We start from the raw sequence: 20,003 nt of genomic DNA, 5'->3' as shown, positions 1-20,003 counted from the left end.
GGAGCAAGAAATGTACTTTAGAAATAAAAACTGAAACTTTAAATACTCAACCATACAATCATATATATGAATTTTGTTGTAGGTTCTAAACTCTATGGGTTCTAAAACTCATGGAATAATAGCAAACTATAAAAATGCACCCATAATTTCAGCTCAGATTAATGAATCTTTTTATAATGTGATTGTCAGCTACTCTAGGATATGGCAAACATAACCAAAAAATTGTGTTTTCAAATTTAACCCATGAAATAGAAACACATTTGATAGCCCTATTCAGAACAAATGTAGGATACATACCATGTATATCACTAAATATTACAATGTATTCAAACTTGTTCAAAGCATTTCCATTTAAACAAACTATGTATACTTCCAAGCCTTCATAAAATAGTGTAACTAATCATCTTCCCCTATGAGCATTATAAAAGCATTCTAAAAGGGAATCTTTAAAATCCTTTCATGCATTTTGTAAAATATTTGGTTGATACAAAAATTTATGAGATAAGGTGTTCTCTCTTCTCAATGCAACTGATGAGTATGCTTACAAAAGCCAAACTATGCTATTTAGTTGAACATTTTAAACTATATCCCTCATAAGATTATGGAGTTTTCTCCAGAGTCTCAATTAGCACTTTCTGAATGATTTGCAAATCAAAAGAATATAAAATAAAACGTTAGAAACTGAAAAATGATCTCATTTCAAAAAAAGATTATAAAGATATACATTTATACGCCAACATAAAACACTAAAATCAGAGACAGTTAGTCATATCATTTAACTATGCAACTGAAAAGAAAAAGACATTTGATTAACCAGCACAGTTTTCTAAATTTTGGTGAGTTTGTATTACAATCTTTCCATTATTTAAACATAGGTTGTTCCGTCTGCCACTGTGCAGAGGATTTCCACGAGGAACTTCCATTAGCATTAATGAGCGCTAATGTTTTATCACCACCATTATTCCTACAGACACATACTTTCTACACTTACACTAATGACCAAAATGTTCTTAAAGCCCTATGAATACAAAAACCAAAACGTCACAGACTAAGATGTGTCCAAAAACTTACACAAATCGAATTTCTTAAAAATCTAAATTTTTTGAGATTCAAGGCTGAAATAATTTTTCTATAATGCTGTCTCAAATTAAGCAGATAACAAAGGGCTAGCCATCACTAAGAAGTATATATAATAGTTTCAGAAACCCCTAAGCAGGCAGTAGGCTATTCATTTTACTTGCACAACTCTTTAGAGTTATTTGATTACTTCAAAAGACAGTGCTTAACAATACTAACTTTTACAGAGGAAGATTTTAGGCAATACTAAATAAGCACTAAAAGGTGTTTAATCCCATTTTTTCAGAGTCAATAGTCCTTATTGCTTAACCTCACAACAAAAAATATAAAGCTTTCTTCTTTAAGTTCTGATATTCAGATCCTATCTGAATGAGGTGTTGTGAACACTTTGACTACAATTTCAGGAACATGATCTTCATTACATGTTTTCAAGTTCTGACTACAATCATATCAAGACCCTAAATCATCTATCTATCCAATTGTCTCCCATATTCATGTGTTGAGGATACTTTTTAAATGCATGCCTTTCCAAATAAACTCTGTTGTCAGTGTTTGCCTGTTTTTTTAAACATATAAATTATAGTGACTCAGAAATAAAAATAGCTACGAATTACTGATAGTCCACTAATATAGAATGCTAACAAAAAATTACTATCTTTACAGTTTCAACAAATGATATTAACTTCATATTACTTCTTATATCTAGAAATATATTTTTAACTCCATATTTTAATTTTAGGATTATTAACACATAAAGCTAAACATAAAATGTAGATTCCTTATTTGAGGAGCAAAATCGCATGAGGATATGATTCAAATCAATATTCATTTTTGTTTTTGCAGGCATAAACATATGAATTCTCCTAGTATATTTTCAAGATGACACACCTATAAAGCTATATAAGAATATTCAAATAATATTATAATTTTGTTTAAATCAAGAATCTATCTAATACAAATTTCTAACCGATACAGAACATTAAGGAAATTGTCAGAAATCTAATCCCAAACCCAGAATGCTACAAAATTCCTGCTCCTCTGTAAGAAATGACATGTAACTAGAAGAAAAAATAAAATAAATGAGGTGACAAAACACAGGTAAGTTGCTTTTGGTATGAATTAAAGCCACCAAGAGGATTCAACAGTGACCTTGTAAAAGTACACTTGGTGCCTTGGTTAACCTTACTTAAAGTGCTGCATAGTCAAGATGGAACTAAAAACACAAGTCTGCCCACTTCTTGTACTAAAGACTTAGAAATCTTTTTCACAGTAGAACGCTGTTTACTGGACTGTACCCACAAGCTTCCTGAAAGTATTTGACTAAGACTCTTAAGAAGCTCTATCAGCAGAATCTCTGACTAACAGATACACTATTTTAAGCAGTAAAATCTGCACAGTGGTTGCATCCAGACTATACAGCATACCGGATCATGAAATATACTAAAATGGATGAGTATTTGCAAAGTAATGATCTTGAAAACTTGCATGAAGAGAATGTAAATAGATGGACAGGAGGTTTACACCCCTAACAATCTAACTGGTCAGAGGACTTACTAGACTACTAACAAATATTAGATTCACTGACTATGCTATAAATTCAATAAAGCTACCTGTAATGTTTTATTCAGCTAATGATATATTAATGATCCTACATTTGACAGTTATAATGAATTTAAAGTATATAAAGAATAATTATAAACCTTGTAATTTATTCACCTCATTTCTTAATATACTTATTAATTATATAAAAACAAAATAATTAAAATATTTTTTTCTTACTGAAATTTCTACTATAAGTTTGAGTCTGTTAAGTAGCATAAAACCAACTGCCTTAAAAAAAATAGAACTTTTTTTCTGGAACTTTACCATCAAAATAAAAACTTAACTAGGAAAATTAAAATATACATTCATTAAGAGTATACATGCCCTAATTTCATTTTTTAACCTAAGTACTGTGTAAGTCTAAAATATTATACTATTAATCTAGATTTCAAGAATATCAAATATTTTTTACAAAGTAATCAAAATTTTTAAATTGGTAGTGCTGTGCTACAGGTCAGAAATCATCACATATATCGCCTGTATGAAATGTCTAAAAACCAGTCTTTGTTTTTAATATTTGAGTAGGTACTTGTTTCTTTATTTAAGTTTTTCAACTAAAAAATGAGAAATATTAAAAGTAATGAGACAAAAAGTTGGTGTGGTGGTTTTTCAAATTAAGCATCAAAACAAAATAGCTAATAGCAAAATATTATATTGAGACTCTCTGCGTACAACTGGCATCTGTGAAAAAAACTGCTGCAAAAATAAGCTTCCAGCCTCTATATTATGTGATTTGTGTATGTATTCGGCTAGTGACTGCTATTAAGAATTCTGAATGCAGCATAGATTATCGGTAAGACGAAGAATAATAAAATTAAAATGACGTTTTCAGTTTTGGATACATTAAAAGAAAATACAAATGAAACAAAGTACGCATATGTTTCTCCTTAAACCTCTTGCTGAACAATAACCCAGTAATGGAAAAATTGAAATTATTTTTTTTCTCATGGGATATCTCCTAATCTATTTTTCACTGGTAGCCAAATACAAACCATCACAAAATATAACAAAGTATATTACTAAGGAGATAAGAAGAATACCTCCATTACCAAGAGTTTTCATTAGCTACTCTAAAACTTTCATGGGGAGTTGTCTGATAGATGGGGTGTCTGAGAGGTTAACATATTTCAATAATAATTGGAATGTATTAAACCCCTTCCCACTATATCACTCACATTTCAGTACATGAATCTGACATTACACTTGCAACTGTTTTCTCCAAATGTGCTTCCTCACAGAGGAGAGGGACGGATGGTTTATAAAGTCAATCAAGATAAACTGCTTTTAATAAAATACTTTAAACATATAATTTAACCATTGAAATTAAAAAGACAGCATTTTAAAGCCCCAATTGTTCAGAAACTAACTTAAAACATAAACCACTCTTTCTTTGTTATTATTTCCCCGTATTTCCCACAAAATGTGCTGCAACTGGCATCTAAATAGTTTCTTTGCATGGTGAAGTGAAACATCTTGAATGCTCAAACTGTATTTTTATGAGTGCCTAGGGACCCTAAATTTTAGTGGTCTATTAAATGCCAGCAATTTCATGCTGCCTTGCATAAAACAGCATTCACATATTAGAGCACAGAAGTTCCATAGCTACATTATACTTCTGTTCCAACTTTAAACAAAAAAACTAAAGTAGAGGCAAATCAAAATAATATTTTTAAAAATAATCCTTCCCAATCTTTTCACATTTTGTTAATACAATATCTGTTGACAAATGTATAGCACTTAATTTTTTAAAAGCTTTTCAGAATTTTATAAGCAACCATTGTTTATCCTCAAAAAATGTATAGTAGCCAAAAACAGGGAAGGAGTGGGAGAGTATATAAACTTTTTCTCACACCCGTGGACAATATGCCTTCATGATAGATTGTGATGAAAGTTAACCTCCCTAAGATAAATATACTGATTCTATACATCTTCATGTAGAAACAGCCCCAAAATTTTACACATTTCTTTCTTATGGTATTTATTGTAAGATTTTTTTATAATCTTCTACGTTAAGACTTTTTAGTCTCTTACCTGGCAATGTTATCCTTCTCAAAAAGAAATCCAGTCCTATAGTTTGTTTGTACTGTTTCCCAAAAGTTTCTTGAGCAAAACACGTAGCTAAGGAGGTCTAAAAAATTGACGCACAGAATGTCAAAATTAATTCATTAAAGAAATGGAATCATAAGACCACTACTAAATCTTATTAAGCAATCTTAACATGTATACTCCAATTAATCCAACAAGCAACTTTAAGTCGTTCTAATCAGTTACAAGGCCGGGAGAGACTTAACACCACCAGGTAAATTTCACTTGCCAGCAGCTATCGGTAAGGACAATAAACTAATGGGTTAGATCTCTTTAAATCCCCTGCTTGTCAAGATCCTTTTCCTTGCTGAAAATCAGAATTTGAGAGTTATCAACAGAAAAAAATAATAATAATAATAATAAAGATCTGAATTATTTTAAAACATAATTAAAGATCTTATCTAACTTAGATCAGTTTCTGAGGCTAAATATTCTAAGGGTAGCTGAGCCCTCAGCTAATAATAAGAAGCATTAATTAAGGAGGGAGAAACCTGCTTACAGAATTTTTCTTTTCCCCACAGGAAAAGTATCATGTGTAATTTTTCTTTATTTTTAAAGATGTTAATTGAAAATGACCCTAAAGAATGACTGTGACAATATGTATCTTTTAAATAAAGAAGTTGGTATTTTGAAGATTAATATAAAGCAGACAAAATGAATATTTTCCATCCAAGAACCATAATGCCAAGAAGTCACAAGCTATTATAACCAGAACAGATATACATTTTTTTAAATAGAAACTCAAAGTTTTAGTCAAAAACTCTGGAGTTTTCTTTTTAAAGTATCATTTCTTATCAAAGCAAAAGAAGAATTTTCTAGTAACAAATAAATAACAATAACTCAACAAATCCTTAAACATTTTAAATGCACTATTTTTATTTATAAACTTCCTCCAAAAAAGAGAAAGGCAACTTCACTTGGCTTTTATGCTCTTCAAGACAGGCTCTCTATGTTAAGAGAAAATAGCTGTTTTCTATTTTAAAAGTTAAAATTACATGTCAACTCTTAAAATAATGGAAACTAAGATAAAATTTCTAAGACAGCTGATTACAGTTCATTATGACATAAGTAGTACAACAGTGCAAAAGAAAATTTGGCCAAACTTCAATTCCTTTTAGCAAGTTCATCTAAATTTCCTTTTACACAGAACAATATTTTTCACACAAATGGCAATTTGGACACCGTAATTCCAAATATTTTTGTGTTTAAACACCCAGCATTTGTAATAAATTTCTAAGATTTATTTATTAAGGCCAAGTATTTGTTGAGCACTACCATGTGAAGGATATTCTGCTAGACATCTAGCAACAAACACAGTTGTTGTATTTTTGACACATGTAACAATATCAAAACTGAGAGATCAGAATTGAAAAGATAGGTATTTCTTTTTACAGACTTTTGTTTCTCATTTACACTATATTATTCTACTGACCTTATCTAACTTACACCACAAAATTATCTTTGATGAGGTTCAGAATTCTAGAAAAAAATAACTATCACTACTTATATTATTACAGGTAATTCAAAATATTTAATAGACTGATAGTTAAAGGTCAAAGAGAAACTGAAGGCATGTGTAACAGCCACATAATGTCATTTGAGATAATTTTTCATTTTAAAGAACCGCAGAGTTCAATATTTTCATATTAAGGAGTATTCAGAAAACTTCTAAGGAAGTTTCTTTTCCTGAAAAAGTGACTTCTAGATTTTGAAAGCCCTGCTTTCACACTTTTGAGGCAAATATAAAGTTGGGATTTTCAACTGGAATCGAGTATAAACTGTCAAAAATACAGGTTACTGGGAACATACAGAGTATTAAAGCAAGTTCTTACTATATCATCTCCTAATATCTTGAGATAAAAATTGAACAGAGAATCAACTGAACCAGTGTTGGTCACTTTCTCTTCAATTATCTAGACTGCATGCAATCTTACACATTCAATAATTTCTCAAGTCACTCTATAAATATCCTTCTTAATTACAGGTATTAAGTGAACAACTAGCTTCCATATCAGAAATATTTTTATCTGAATCTTTATATTTTTTGATTTGGAAAATTTCTACTAACATTTTTGATTTGGTAAATTTCTATGAACATTTTTTAACCATACTACATTTACAAACACTGGAAAGACAGAAAAAAATGAATATTTTGCCTCAAAAAGCTCTTAAGAGATTATGTAATAAAAGAAAAAATATGAATCAGAAAAGGAAAGAAATAGAAACACGTGATACTGGAGGGAGGAGCTAAATTTCTCTTGGAGAAACTGTTAAGTCATCATCTCAATACTCTACTGCATCTGTCAGTGTGTTGAAAAATGCTCAGAGTTAGATTGAGCAGGAAAAACAAATGCTAGGAAAAAAGAGCCAAGAGTTAAATCAGGATACAAATAAGAATGAAAGAGAGGCTGAGTTCACAAAGAAAAGAACAATAAAGGAAAAAGAATGGGAATGTTGGTGGCTGCCAAGTATTTGAGAACTTAATAGGGTATGGAGAAAAAAATTCTTGATTTAAGAATAATGAAAGAAGGTTAGGTGTCAGATGTCTGCGTCTGGAAGTTCCTATTAGAAAAAACTGTTACAGTTTTAAAATAAGTTATTTAGGCAAGATGATGAAGATTAAGTCAGAGCACCATAAAAAATATTACTGTTATCCTTTGAAGCAGAATGATAATACTAACTCTAAAACATGGAAGTGAAAAAAATTATGCTGTCCTATACCAGAAAAAATTTTAAACAGAAATAAAAAACTGTAATTATTCACACTAAATTAGCAACAAAGGGAAAACGTGTATGATAGGTTAAATAAAAAACTCAGACCCAAAATTATGAACAAATTTCACTGAGTAATATATGTACAATAAATACCGTTAGAAAAATGAACAAAAGTTTAAAGAATTATGATAGCATATAGGATAACCAGCAATTTTTGTGTCTTTTTACAAATGTATTATGTTATGCGTTGTCATTATCATTTTAAAAGGGAAATAAGAACAGTTATGAATTGAATACAGTAAAATTTAAGAGCCAAAACTGTAGACGGCCTTCAAAAGAAAATCTAAATGACGAGGAAACTATAAAAATCTAACAAACTTTTTATTGAATAAAGGTGTTAGAAACAATGATGATTTATTTATAGCAATTCATTCATTCGAAAAGTTTACTAAGTATACAAAAGTTAATATACTTTATAAAGAAAAGTTACCCCAAGTTCCTTTCTTCCCCCAAAGTTTAAATGTAATCATAGCATATTGTTTTCCTCAGCTTTAAAAATCTGTAACAAAGGATCCAAGAAGACAAGAAAAAAAAACAACAAAATACTCCAAATTTTGCATATGAAATTTTACATCTTTCCCAGGGGACCTCGAAACTCAAATGTCAGAACCAAAGGCAGAAGCAGCTATGCCAGGGAGGATGCAAAGAGAAGTTGTCACCAGAGAAACCAGGGTCCAAACTGCGACCAGCAACAGGGAAATGTGAAGCCTTAAACAGGAAACAGAGCCTGGGTTTCTTTAGATTATGGTTGGGATAAGGGAGGGGAGTAGAGGGGAGATAAACTTTAGCAATAATCCCAGAAAGTGTTGGCGCCTTTGACAGAAGCATACGTAAGAAGGCATCCGGGTAGAGGCTCTTCACTTTGTTGGTGGAGGGATCACAGACCTCTCTGAGATCTTATGGACCGTCTCCCCAGAGCAAGCACCGGGTACTTTTCAGTCCATTTCAGGAGTTTCACAACCTTGGGGTAGGAGCCGCTGCCTAGGAGATAATAAGACTGATGCTGCCTGATACTCTCATTCATTCGACCAGGGATCCCTTCTGTCACGCAAGCAGCTCTAGCCTCAGCATCCTGCCCATAACAGGAGCTCTATAAACACTTGTTGACCGACTGCTTGTACCGAGTGCTGAGCTGGAAACAGAGGTGATGAACAGGTATGATACTAAAATAGCAACTAACGTGTATAGAGTGGACACTGTGCTCTAAAGGTTTTATGTGTATTTTCACATTTAATATGTATTTTCACATTTCTCCCTTTGCGGCGGCCCTTTTCAATACCCATCTTACAGATGAAGCTCAAACTGATTAGCAATTTGCCCTCCAATGACTCGACGACTAAGTGGCGGAGCCCCCTATTCTCACCCGGGAAATACTGATCCCAGAGTCACGCTCCTGGGGGCTCACGGTGCAGTGGAAGCATCAGAAACGGTAAAGGGGGTGGGAGGGGAGGAGCAAGTGTGACCTGGACTACAAGTAAGAGGAGCTAAGATGCCTTGGCAAATCCCTGCCAGTCCTGAGAGGCGGGAAGCTGAAAGGCTGGCCTGAGTCTTGCAGGAGTTCGCAATCCAGACGGCGAGTTAGGAAGTGACTTTTTTGTAAGGGGGAGCTGGACAGCGTCGGCCTTCACCAAGCGCCCATTTCGTGTCTGGCCTCAGGCCACACAACCAGACGGGCCCGGGCCTAGAAGCCCGAGAGCTTGGGGTAACTAGGCGACGCCGGGCGGCGGGGAGGAGGCCGGGGAGCGCCGGGGTTCCTGCAGGCCAGGGACGGCGGGCCTGCTCGAGGACTGACCTTCCCGGAGGCGCCGTCCCCCAGCACGACGATTTTCAGTTGCCGGTCCTGGCTCTCCTCCTCAGAGTCCGACATGGTGTCCCGAGAACCAGGCCCGCCCCCCGAGGTGGAGGGGGGAAGGGAAGGAGGAAGGCTCCGGGGGCGGGGGAGAGGAGGAAGGGAGGTAGCGGCTGCAGGACCCCCGCCCCGGTGTCTCCGCGCCGGCAGGAGGGATCCGAGGAGGATCACTCGGCAGGCGCCATCTTGCCCACCTCCCCGCCCTCTGCGCGCGGCCCCGCCCCCTACGCGCACGTCGGGCGCGCGCCCCCGCTTCAGAGCCAACCGGCGCCGACCGCCGGCCTCCCTGACGAGCCGAACTACTCGCGGCCCTGGACTGGTGGGGGGGACATGCTGGCGGGAGAGGCGAATTGCTGCGTTGCCCTTCAGGAGGTAGTTGGCTAGAAGAAGAAAAGAAGTGTTCGTTCAAATTAAGGAGAGAAAACGGCAGCAGAACAGCTTTCAGGCGTTCCATCAAGTTCCTTTTTCTCCTTCCCTCTTGAGAAAGTCTCTGAAGGGAATGGTTCAGCCTGACGGGGTGGAGCAGTGACGCCCGGGCTATGCGCCAGGGTTGCCTGGCAGCCAGGAGTTCGAGGACCGGCGGCGGGGCGGGGCCTGTCTCCGGGCACCAGGGACGCCGGCAGCCTGGCGGGGCGCGCCAGAAATGGCCCCTGAAAAACCAGACTAGGGAAGAGGGTGCCTCGGGGCGGATGAGGGGACATCTGCTAAGGGCCGAGGCTGCCGGGATGCCGCAGTAGCGGCCGTGAATACAGTGGAGCTCTGGCGCTGCTTATTTCGGCCCCTTTAACTCTCGGTTTCCTCATCTGAACAACCCCAGGCTCCCATGGTTCGTTCATCAAACGCTACTGAGCGCCAACCTCCGGGCACCCCATCTTTACCCTAAGGCAGCAGTTCTCATAAAGTATGGTCTAGGGACCCCAGGAAATCCCGATGACCTCAGAACAATTTTCATGATAATACAGACAAGTATACCGTTTCCTGGAGGATATGCTTTGTGTACGACGTCATCTCTGGCAGCTAAGGGAGCTTGTGGTTGTTGTTTTAAAACATTTCTCAGTTTTCATTTCAATGCAGTAGTCATAGGTGTAACCCACATAAACATAAGCTCTTTGGAGGTCACAGTAATTCTTTATAGAGAGGCCCTGAGTCCAAAACATTTAAGAACTGCTGCCCTGGATAATCTCAGTCCAGGAGCGTAGGTAAACGGCATAAATGAAAATTACAATATAGTGAGATAAGTTCAAAAGTAATAATGCTGTCCTGCTATGTTTGTTTCATTGTTAATCACTTTAAATTTATTATTACCTTTACTACTCTTAGGAATTATAAAGTGTAATTATCCCCATTTAGCAGATGAAGTATCTTAAGTTAACAAAGTGCTTAGCCCAGAGGCAGTAGTCTTGGAGACCATATGGGCATTAGAACAGGGAAGCAGAACAGTGTAAAGAAATGCCCAGACCTGGAGGCAACACTGGAGTTTAATCACAGGTTTACTAGATACATGTCGTTGAGCCTCAGTTTGTTCATCTATAAAACAGACTACTGCCTTTGTAGGGTTGAAAATTAAATGAAATAATCAGCATAAAGTAGATAGTACAATGCCTGGTGTGTAGTAAGCGCTCAATATTAACCAGTGTAATTATCACCGTCATCGTCACCATCATCATTAGATGACGATCCGTGCTGGAAGCGTCACTACTTTCTACCCAATTTACCTTATATAAGTTTTGTATGTAGAACCTCAGTCTCATCATCTGCAGGTAGGGCTAGCCCACAATTATAGGTACCTAGTTAAGTATTAGTACCCAATTCTTTCCCCAGTCCCCCACCACCATTGCCACCACCCATTTTCGATTCACCAGATTTGTTCATAAGAATTCGAAGAAAGAGGATATGTACTTGTTAGTGTGAAGAATCTACTTCCATTGGGGACAGACTTAACCCCTTCTTGTACATAAGGGCAGTTAAAATGCAAGAAAATTTCTTTTCCAGTCTTCCTTAGATGGCTATGTGATCCACCTGACTAATGAGACAGAAGACAGTGTCCTTTGGAAGACATTTGTAAAAAAACCCTCCCCCCACTATTTAAAAAAAAAAAAAAGGAAAAGAAAAAAGGAGAGATACAGAAGAGTCCTCCTCCTCCTTTCCTTTGCTGTTATTATTGGGTAAGAACAGGATTTTTGGAACTACTACACTTTTTCAGCCTATCTTCTAGGTTTCTTGTTATGGAAAATAATAATAAGGTACCTTGGCAGTGTATTTTGTTACTTACAAACAAAAAAATTCCAACCGACATAACTGCTTTGGCCAAAAACTAGATTTAGCTAAACTCATAGGCCTAGTTTTCATATGTGATTTTATATGAAGGGAAGTCTAGAAGAAAATTTCTCATTTTTCACTCATCAATTTCTGAGATGACTGCTTTGATTAAGAGACATTCATTTGGATATGGGCACATCAATAGGATAATGTTATACAAAACAAAAAGTTGCATTATTTTAGTGATCATATTTTACACATATGGTAAGTTTCTGGGTTAAAAGTTATAATTTAAAGACTTAGAGCCATTCTGTAAAGAAAAAGAAAAAAAAACTTTCTATGTGAGGAGGACCATGTTAGCATTGAGAGCTTCCAGTATGATACTCTGACATACTAAAGAAAAATAGAGCTGATCCACCAAAAAGAGTATATCTTTGTGGATTGTCATGTACAATGCCCTTAACGGGGTCAAAAATTAGAGGAATGGTCTTCAATGTTTTTAAAAATAATAGACAAAAGGTTTATAAGAATTCTAGACATTGTATAAAATATCTTTTATAGCATCTCTAACAGATAATTATTCAAATGTTATTTGAATACATCCACATTCAAGGAGTTTCTTCCTTTATGAAACAACCTGGCCTGTAGGTGAATAGGCCTGGTTATTAAAATATTATCTCTGATGATAAGCCAAAACTTGTCACTATAAATTACAGCTAATGGTAATAGGTATGTCTTTCTCAATAAAACAAAAACTCCCCATTCCACAGGAAGATGATCAAAGTGATTCATTAATATTCAGTGACTGCTAGACATGGTGGCTCATACCTGTGATCCCAGCACTTTGGGAGGCCGAGGCAGGAAGGTTATTTGAGCCCAGGAGTTCCTGACCTGCCTGGGCAACATAGGAAGATCCTGTCTCTAAAAAAACTTTAAAAAACAAAAATTACCCAGCCAGGCATAGTAGTGGGTGCCTGTGGTCCCAGCTACTCAGAGGCGGAGGTAGGAAGATCACTTGAGCCCGGAAGGTCAAGGCTGCAGTGAGCAGTGATTGTGTCACCACACTCCAGCATGGATGACACAATGAGACCCTGTCTCAAAAAAAAAAAAAAAAGTAATTAAATTTACAAATATTTAGTGACTGCCTACTATGTACCAGGCATTCTTGTTCACAACTCCTCTAAACCCTGAAGACACAGAAGTGAAAAAAACGTACAAAGGCTCTGTTCCCATGGAATTTACATTCTGGTAGAGGGATGTGTAGGCTGAATAATAGCCACGTAAAGATATCAGATCCTAATCCTTGGAAACTGTAAATGTTAACCTTATTTGGAAAAGCATCTTTCAGATGTGATTAAGTTAAGGATCTTGAGATGGGAAGATTATCCAGGGTTATGTGGTGGGCCCTCAGTGCAATCACAGGTATCCTTATAAGAGAGAAGTGAAAGATTTGACCCAGACATAAAAGGAGAAGGCAATATAACCACAGAGACAGAGACTGGAATGATGCAGCCACTAGCCAAGGAGTGCTGACAGCCACTAGTAGCTAGAGGAGGCAAAAAAACAAATTATCCTCGAGCTTCTGGAGGTAGCCCAGCCCTGCTGACACTTTTATTTCAGTGCAGTGACACTGATTTGGACTTACGGCCTTAAGATCTGTGAGAGAATAAATTTAAGTTGTTTTAAGTTACCAAGTTTATGGTAATTTTTTACAATAGCCATAGATAACTAATATAAGGATGACACAGATATTTAGTAAATCATCAAGACAGTTTCAGATTCTGGTACATTAAAAAGAGAGTAAAACAGGTGACAGATGAAATAGAGTAAAAATATCTTAACATTACTATTCATCACTAATGAAGGTGGGAAAATGGTAAATGAATCAGGGAAGAAACTAATTTCAGAAACTACCAGTCTCTGACATCTTCTTAACAAATCCAGTGTCATCCATGAGTTGTCTTCATCTTTTTGCACTACTTCACAATTTTGAAGATGTAGATCCTAGGACTAATGTCTGAGTAAGGCTAAATAGTGGCCATGCTCCCAGGTTGTACACTTGGTATTTCTGTATTTCTATACGCCTGCTGAAAAACTAAGAAAAATATAGAACTGATCCCTAGAATTAATTGGTTTGTTAAACTCCTTGAGGACAAAATTTTTAAAAAATAAGGCTTTCTTCCTAAAATTCTCTTCTCCCATGGGTTGTATGCACATCTACATAGATATACATGTGCATACTGTATGTTTAACCACCATCTAAATCAAGACATAGAACAATTCAGAATCTCAGCACACTCCCTCATGCCACCTCTTGGTTATTACCTCTTCAAAGATTACTGTTATGATCTCTAGCCCTGTAAATTAGTTTTACCGGCTTGTGAACTTCATACAAATAGATTACAGGTAGTATGTTCTCTTTGGCATCTAGCTATTTTCACTCAATAGTATTCTATAAAGTCATCCATGTTGTTATGTGCATCAGAAGTGTATATTTTCTATTGCCACATACTATTCCATTGTATGAATCCATCACGATTTATCCACTCTCCTGTTGATGGACATATAGGTTGTTTCCAATTTGGGAATACTATGATGAGTGCTCCTCAGTATAGCCTACCACTCTTCCAAAGGAAATCTCTGTCCACAATTAGCACTCTCCTCTCAAAAAAAACCAAAAAAACAAAAAACAAAAACAAAAAAACATATCCTCCATCTACATTTTATACTCTTGAGATGGGTGAGGCATGCAACAGTCGTGGAACCGGTTCTTGGATATAAGTTTTGACATCTGCATTTGATGATTTAATCTAGGAGTAGCTCATCTACTATATCATGGTCTCTACTCAAAACTTCAGACTTCAATTTTCACATATTTTTGTCACCATTATAAAAATGTGACTTCCATGCACAAAAATATATTAAGCCCAGCCAGGTGCCGTGGCTCAGGCCTGTAATCCCAGCACTTTGGGAGGCTGAGATGGGCGAATCACAAGGTGAGGAGTTCGAGACCATCTGGGCCAACATGGTGAAACCCCATCTCTACAAAAAATACAAAAATTAGCTGGGTGTGGAGGTGCATGCCTATAGTTCCAGCTACTTGGGAGGCTGAGGCAGGAGAATCACTTGAACCCGGGAGGCAGAGGTTGCAGTGAGCCAATCGCGCCACTGCACTCCAGCCTGGGCAACAGAGCAAGACTCCATCTAAATATACACACACACACACACACACACACACACACACACACACACACAGCGAGAGAGCGCCTATTTTCTATCAAAACCTTCCTGACTTTTTTTTTTTTTTTGGTTGACAGAATGATGCTGAACTTCATATGTAAGAATAAACACATGACAACCAGGAGAAGTGAGAGGAGGGGCAAGAAATGAAGGGGTCATTAATATTTTTTTAAAACTATTTATAATTGCAACAGTATTGTGCAATATCTGGAATTAATCTCAAAGCAAATATTGTATTTTATGAGGGAAAAAATTACAAAACAATAAAATACATTAAAAACTAGATAAAGGCCGGGCGCGGTGGCTCAAGCCTGTAATCCCAGCACTTTGGGAGGCCGAGATGGGCGGATCACGAGGTCAGGAGATCGAGACCATCCTGGCTAACACGGTGAAACCCCGTCTCTACTAAGAAATACAAAAAATAGCCGGGCGAGGTGGCGGGCGCCTGTAGTCCCAGCCACTCGGGAGGCTGAGGCTGGAGAATGGCGTGAACCCGGGAGGCGGAGCTTGCAGTGAGTTGAGATCCGGCCACTGCATCCAGCCTGGGCTACAGAGCGAGACTCCGTCTCAAAAAAAAAAAAAAAAAAACTAGATAAATGGAGAGACATATCCATGGATAGAAAAACCATAAAATATATCAGTTCTACCAAATGATCTACAAAGTTAATGCAATTCTAATAAGATTTTTCATAGAACTTGAAATGGCACATATGGAAGGTAGAGATCCAAGGACAGGCAAGATATTCTAGAAGAAGTAGTTCCTAGAACTTTCCTTAGCATATATCAAGACTTTGTATGAAATTATAATAATTAAGATATAGTGTATTATTGGTGCAAAGATAAACAAATTCACCACAATAACATTGGAGAGCCAAGAAATAGGCTGCCAGACACATGAAACTTTCTATATGAGAAAGTGTATCGAATAGTGTATCAAAGAGGAAAGGGGTGACAGTTGGAAACCCATAGGAAAAGAAATGAAATTGGAACTCTACATTTCATCATACACACAAAAAAATAAATTCCAGCTCAATAAGAATCTAAACGTGAAAGAAATCTCAAATACCATGAGAAGATTGCCTTTCTTTTCTTAGATGGAGAAGACTTTCATAATGAAGACACAAAGAGTTCTTCACAAAAGAATATCAAGAACATTTTATTAAAATTTAAAACTACTGTTCATCAAAATATACAATAAAGTGAAAGTATAAACCACAGACTAGGAGGAGATACATTCAACACATAAAACTTATTAACAATTGGTATCTAGAACCTCCAAAGAACTACAAACCAGTAAGAAAAAAAAAATAGAAAAATGAGCAAATAAAATGAAAAGACATTTTACAGAAGAAGAAACCGTATGGTCAATAAACATATACAAAAATATTCAACCCTTCTTAATGTAATCAGAAAAGCACAAAAAGGGTTTAACGAGATACCATTTCATACCTGTAGATTGGCAAAAACTAAGAAGTCACAATATCAGTCAAAAAAATGAAAAACATAGAGTTATGTTAACAGAGAGAATTAATATGGGGAATTTGTTACATGGTGTTGAAGTACAAAAAAAACAAAAAGGAAATATAGGGGGGTAGCACAAAGTCACTGCAGGAAGCAGTTACTACCTCTTACCTCTTACACTAGAGGAACAAAAGAAAGTGGTAGGGGTTATCATAACTTCGAAGCTGAAAGAGACAAACTAGAGAGTTAGGACCCAGACTTTTGCCTTACTGCTGCTGTTTTTCAGGAGTACAGAGGAAGGACCCAAGGAGCAAGACACAGAATTCTGAGGAGGGTGTTCCATTGGCTGCTACTGGCCATACTTTAGAACATCAGAGGAGGGTTCACACGGAGCTGGAACTCTCCTCTGAGGAGAGGATATTGCTCAGCTGCTTCTCATGCCTCCAAGTGAGCACGATAATGATGCTGACTCATGAGGTTAGAACGAAGGTGGAAACTAGAAAACCACAGCTATAACCAACTGCTGCTGCTAAGGTGAGATCCCATATTTGGAATTACATTGACAAGAATGCCAAACAAACAAAAAAGAAAGTCCCTTATCCCTCCTCCTACTTTCCAAACTCCCTCATGTACTCAACCTTAGCAGAAACCAAAAGGAAGCAAGCTGGCAAACCAACAAACAAACAAAAACTTTAGTTTTGAGCATACTAGCTCCACCAATAAGTCAGTACATACCTTTACAATCTGCATGATACCAGTTGTTGCAGAGAATGTGGATCAGTGGGAACTCTGACACATTCCTTGTAGAGAATACATGAAACCAGCTGGGCATGGTGGCTCACACCTGTAATCCCACCACTTTGGGAGGCCGAGGTGGGCGGATCATCCTGAAGTCAGGAGTTCGAGAACAGCCTGGCCAACATGGGCAAACCCTGTCTCTAATAAAAATGCAAAAATAAGCTGGCCATGGTGGCGCATGCCTGTAATCCCGGCTACTGGGGAGGCTGAGGCAGGAGAATCACTTGAACCCTGGGAAGTGGAGGTTGAAGAGAGCCGAGATCATGCCACTGCACTCCAACCTGGGCGCCAGAGCCAGACACTATCTCAAAAAAAAAAAAAAAAAAAAAAAGGGAATACATGAAAAACCACTTTAGAAAACAATTTGTCTTGGGCCAGGCTTGGTGGCTCATGGCTCAAGCCTGTAATCCCAGCACTTTGGGAGGCTGAGGTGGGTGGATCACTCAAGGTCAGGAGTTCAAGACCAGCCTGGCCAACATGGTAAAACCCCATCTCTACAAAAAATACAAAAAAATTAGCCAAGCATGATGGTGGGTGCCTGTAATCCCAGCTACTCCAGAGCCTGAGGTGGGAGAATAGCTTGAACCTGGAAGGCAGAGGTTGCAGTGAGCCAAGATCGTGCCACTGCACTCCAGCCTGGGCAACAGAGTAAGACTTCCTCCCAAAAAAACAAACAAAGAAAGCAATTTGTCATAACTTTGTAAAGTTAAAGATGTGCTAGCCTGGTGACCCAGCAATTCCACTCCTAGGTATGTACCCTGGAAATCTCATGTAAAAATGCAGCAGGCGAAACGTACAAAAATTGTCATAGGCTCATTTTCATTAAAGAAATAATCCAAAGGCCATTCAACAACAAAGTGGGTAGATTTTGGCATATTCACACAAGGAAATACTATATAGCAGAGGAAAATGAATAAACTCCAGCTATGGGGATTTATCTTAGAAATACAATATTGAGTGGGGGGGGGAAGACTACCTAATATATGATACCATATTTATCAAACTCTAAAACAACAGCACAAAAGTAAATGTATATACATTTATACATGTACATGTAAGAGTAATAAAACTGTCCATAAAGAGGAAGGTAAAAGAAGATGGAAAAGAAGAAAGAAACAGGAAGAGATACAGTTTGTAATTTTTTTTTAGGTTGTGTTTTGTCTTAGTTCATTTTCTGTTGCTAATAACAGAATACCTGAAACTGGATAATATATAAAGAAAAAAAATAATTATTACAGCTATGGAGGCTGGGAAGTCCAAGGTCAAAGGGCTGAATTTGATAAGAGCCTTCTTGAAGCACAGAGTATCACATGGAGAAAGTGCTGAGTGTGTTCATGTGTCCGTGTGCTCACGTGTGAGGTCAGGGCTCTGTTCTTCTTCTTATAAAGCCACCAGTTCTCTCCCATGATAACCCATTAATCCATTAACACATTAATCCATGTATGGATAAGTCCATTTATGAAGGCAGAGCCTTCATGATCCAATCACCTCTTAAAGGCCCCACCTTTCAATACTGCCTCGGGGATTAAGTTTGAAGAAGTTTTGGAGGGCACAGTCAAACCATAGCAGATGGTGATTTCCCAAGTATTCATTATATTATTATGCCATGTAACTTACTCATAACTTTATTAAATTATTTGCTATATATCTAAAAGAAAAATAAGTGAAGCTTCCCGAAGTTTTCAAGTATTGAAAAAAAAAATGAGAACTTCCAGATATTTTTTAAAGTATTATTAAACTACCACTAAAACTGTGTAGAGTAGGCATTGAAATAGATAGATGGGTTTTTTTCAACAGAAAAGATTAGAAACGTCTCAATATACGAAGAAATTAACCAGTTATTAAAGGTGATATTTCTAATCAGTGGGGAAAACATGGGGGTAATATGTAAAACAGTATTTTTTCATTTCTTCAAAATGAATTCCACATGAAGTTAAATCATATTTCTTAAATGAAGTCATAGCAAACTAGGAAAAAAGTACATAGATTTCTATAATCTGAAGTGGAAATAACTCCTCTAAGCATAGCATGGAGGTCAAGTCACTGAATTAAAGACTGATAACGTGTGTACGTAAAATTTTAAATATTCATGTGGCCAAAAGCACTATTAGGATCATATAAACTTCCAGCAAAGACAGAGGATTTGTGCCAGTCTTCTTGCTGAGGAAACCTAGAAAATCTAGGCACAATATTTTTTAATCTGCTTGAAATTATCAAAGAGTTACCAAATTATGGCATGAGAATTTATGGGGCTAAGATTTAGTGAAGAATAAAGCCCGAAGAGCAGGAGCCAGCTTTAGGGGCAACTCTCCCCAGATAGTATCTGCTGATTCAGGAAGTAGAATTGAGACATAGGAGAAGTAGCATTTTTAACAGCCTCATAAAACTGGGAGAAGGGGTAAACATCGGAGTTCAGGCCGTGTCAAGGAGGAAAGAGCCTTAGTAAGCCATCCCACATTCTTTGGGTTGGAACCCTGAAAAGCTACATTTTAGGAGAAAGAGTGAGTGAACCAGAAATAGGCAGTCTCCACAGGAAGTGAAGCCAAATTTTTGGTTATCTCAATTTTTCATTAAGATAATCTCGGGTTGCTAGTTTTCTTAAGTGAATCACATGCAAGAAGTAAAAGTGTATTCTTTCTGGGAGAAGATAATATCAAAATATCTCTATAATTTTCCATAATTAATATCTAGCACTCAATCAAAAACTTTCCATTAAAGAACAAGACTTTCTGACTGAAAATCAAAAGAAATTGTGAATAAAAGAAGTATAGCACAGGGATCCAAATAATGGAGATATAAACCATGAACTTTAAACAGCTAATATATTTATGGGATTAAATGACAAGATTGAGAATTT

The 20,003-nt window shown here is 37.0% G+C and overlaps 1 protein-coding gene across 3 annotated transcripts in view; it reads right to left on the bottom strand.

Moving 5' to 3' along the window:
* RAB28 (RAB28, member RAS oncogene family) overlaps window positions 1-10,200 on the bottom strand; it is a 120,318-nt gene extending 110,118 nt beyond the window's left edge. For all 3 annotated transcript variants that reach the window (XM_011984130.1, XM_011984129.1, XM_011984128.1), the window contains exons 1-2: window positions 9,332-10,200; window positions 4,711-4,807 (exon numbers count right to left, since the gene is read on the bottom strand). In XM_011984130.1, the coding sequence (XP_011839520.1) occupies window positions 4,711-4,807; window positions 9,332-9,406 (172 nt within the window). In that variant the 5' untranslated portion in view covers window positions 9,407-10,200. The remainder of the gene's footprint in view (window positions 1-4,710; window positions 4,808-9,331) is intronic.
* Between the last annotated feature and the right edge of the window lie 9,803 nt (window positions 10,201-20,003).

Source organism: Mandrillus leucophaeus, unplaced genomic scaffold (genome assembly GCF_000951045.1).
Source record: "Mandrillus leucophaeus isolate KB7577 unplaced genomic scaffold, Mleu.le_1.0 Scaffold261, whole genome shotgun sequence".
Taxonomy (NCBI): domain Eukaryota; kingdom Metazoa; phylum Chordata; class Mammalia; order Primates; family Cercopithecidae; genus Mandrillus; species Mandrillus leucophaeus.
The sequence above is the reverse complement of the archived record's forward strand: the minus strand, read 5'-3'. Positions and strand labels throughout refer to the sequence as shown.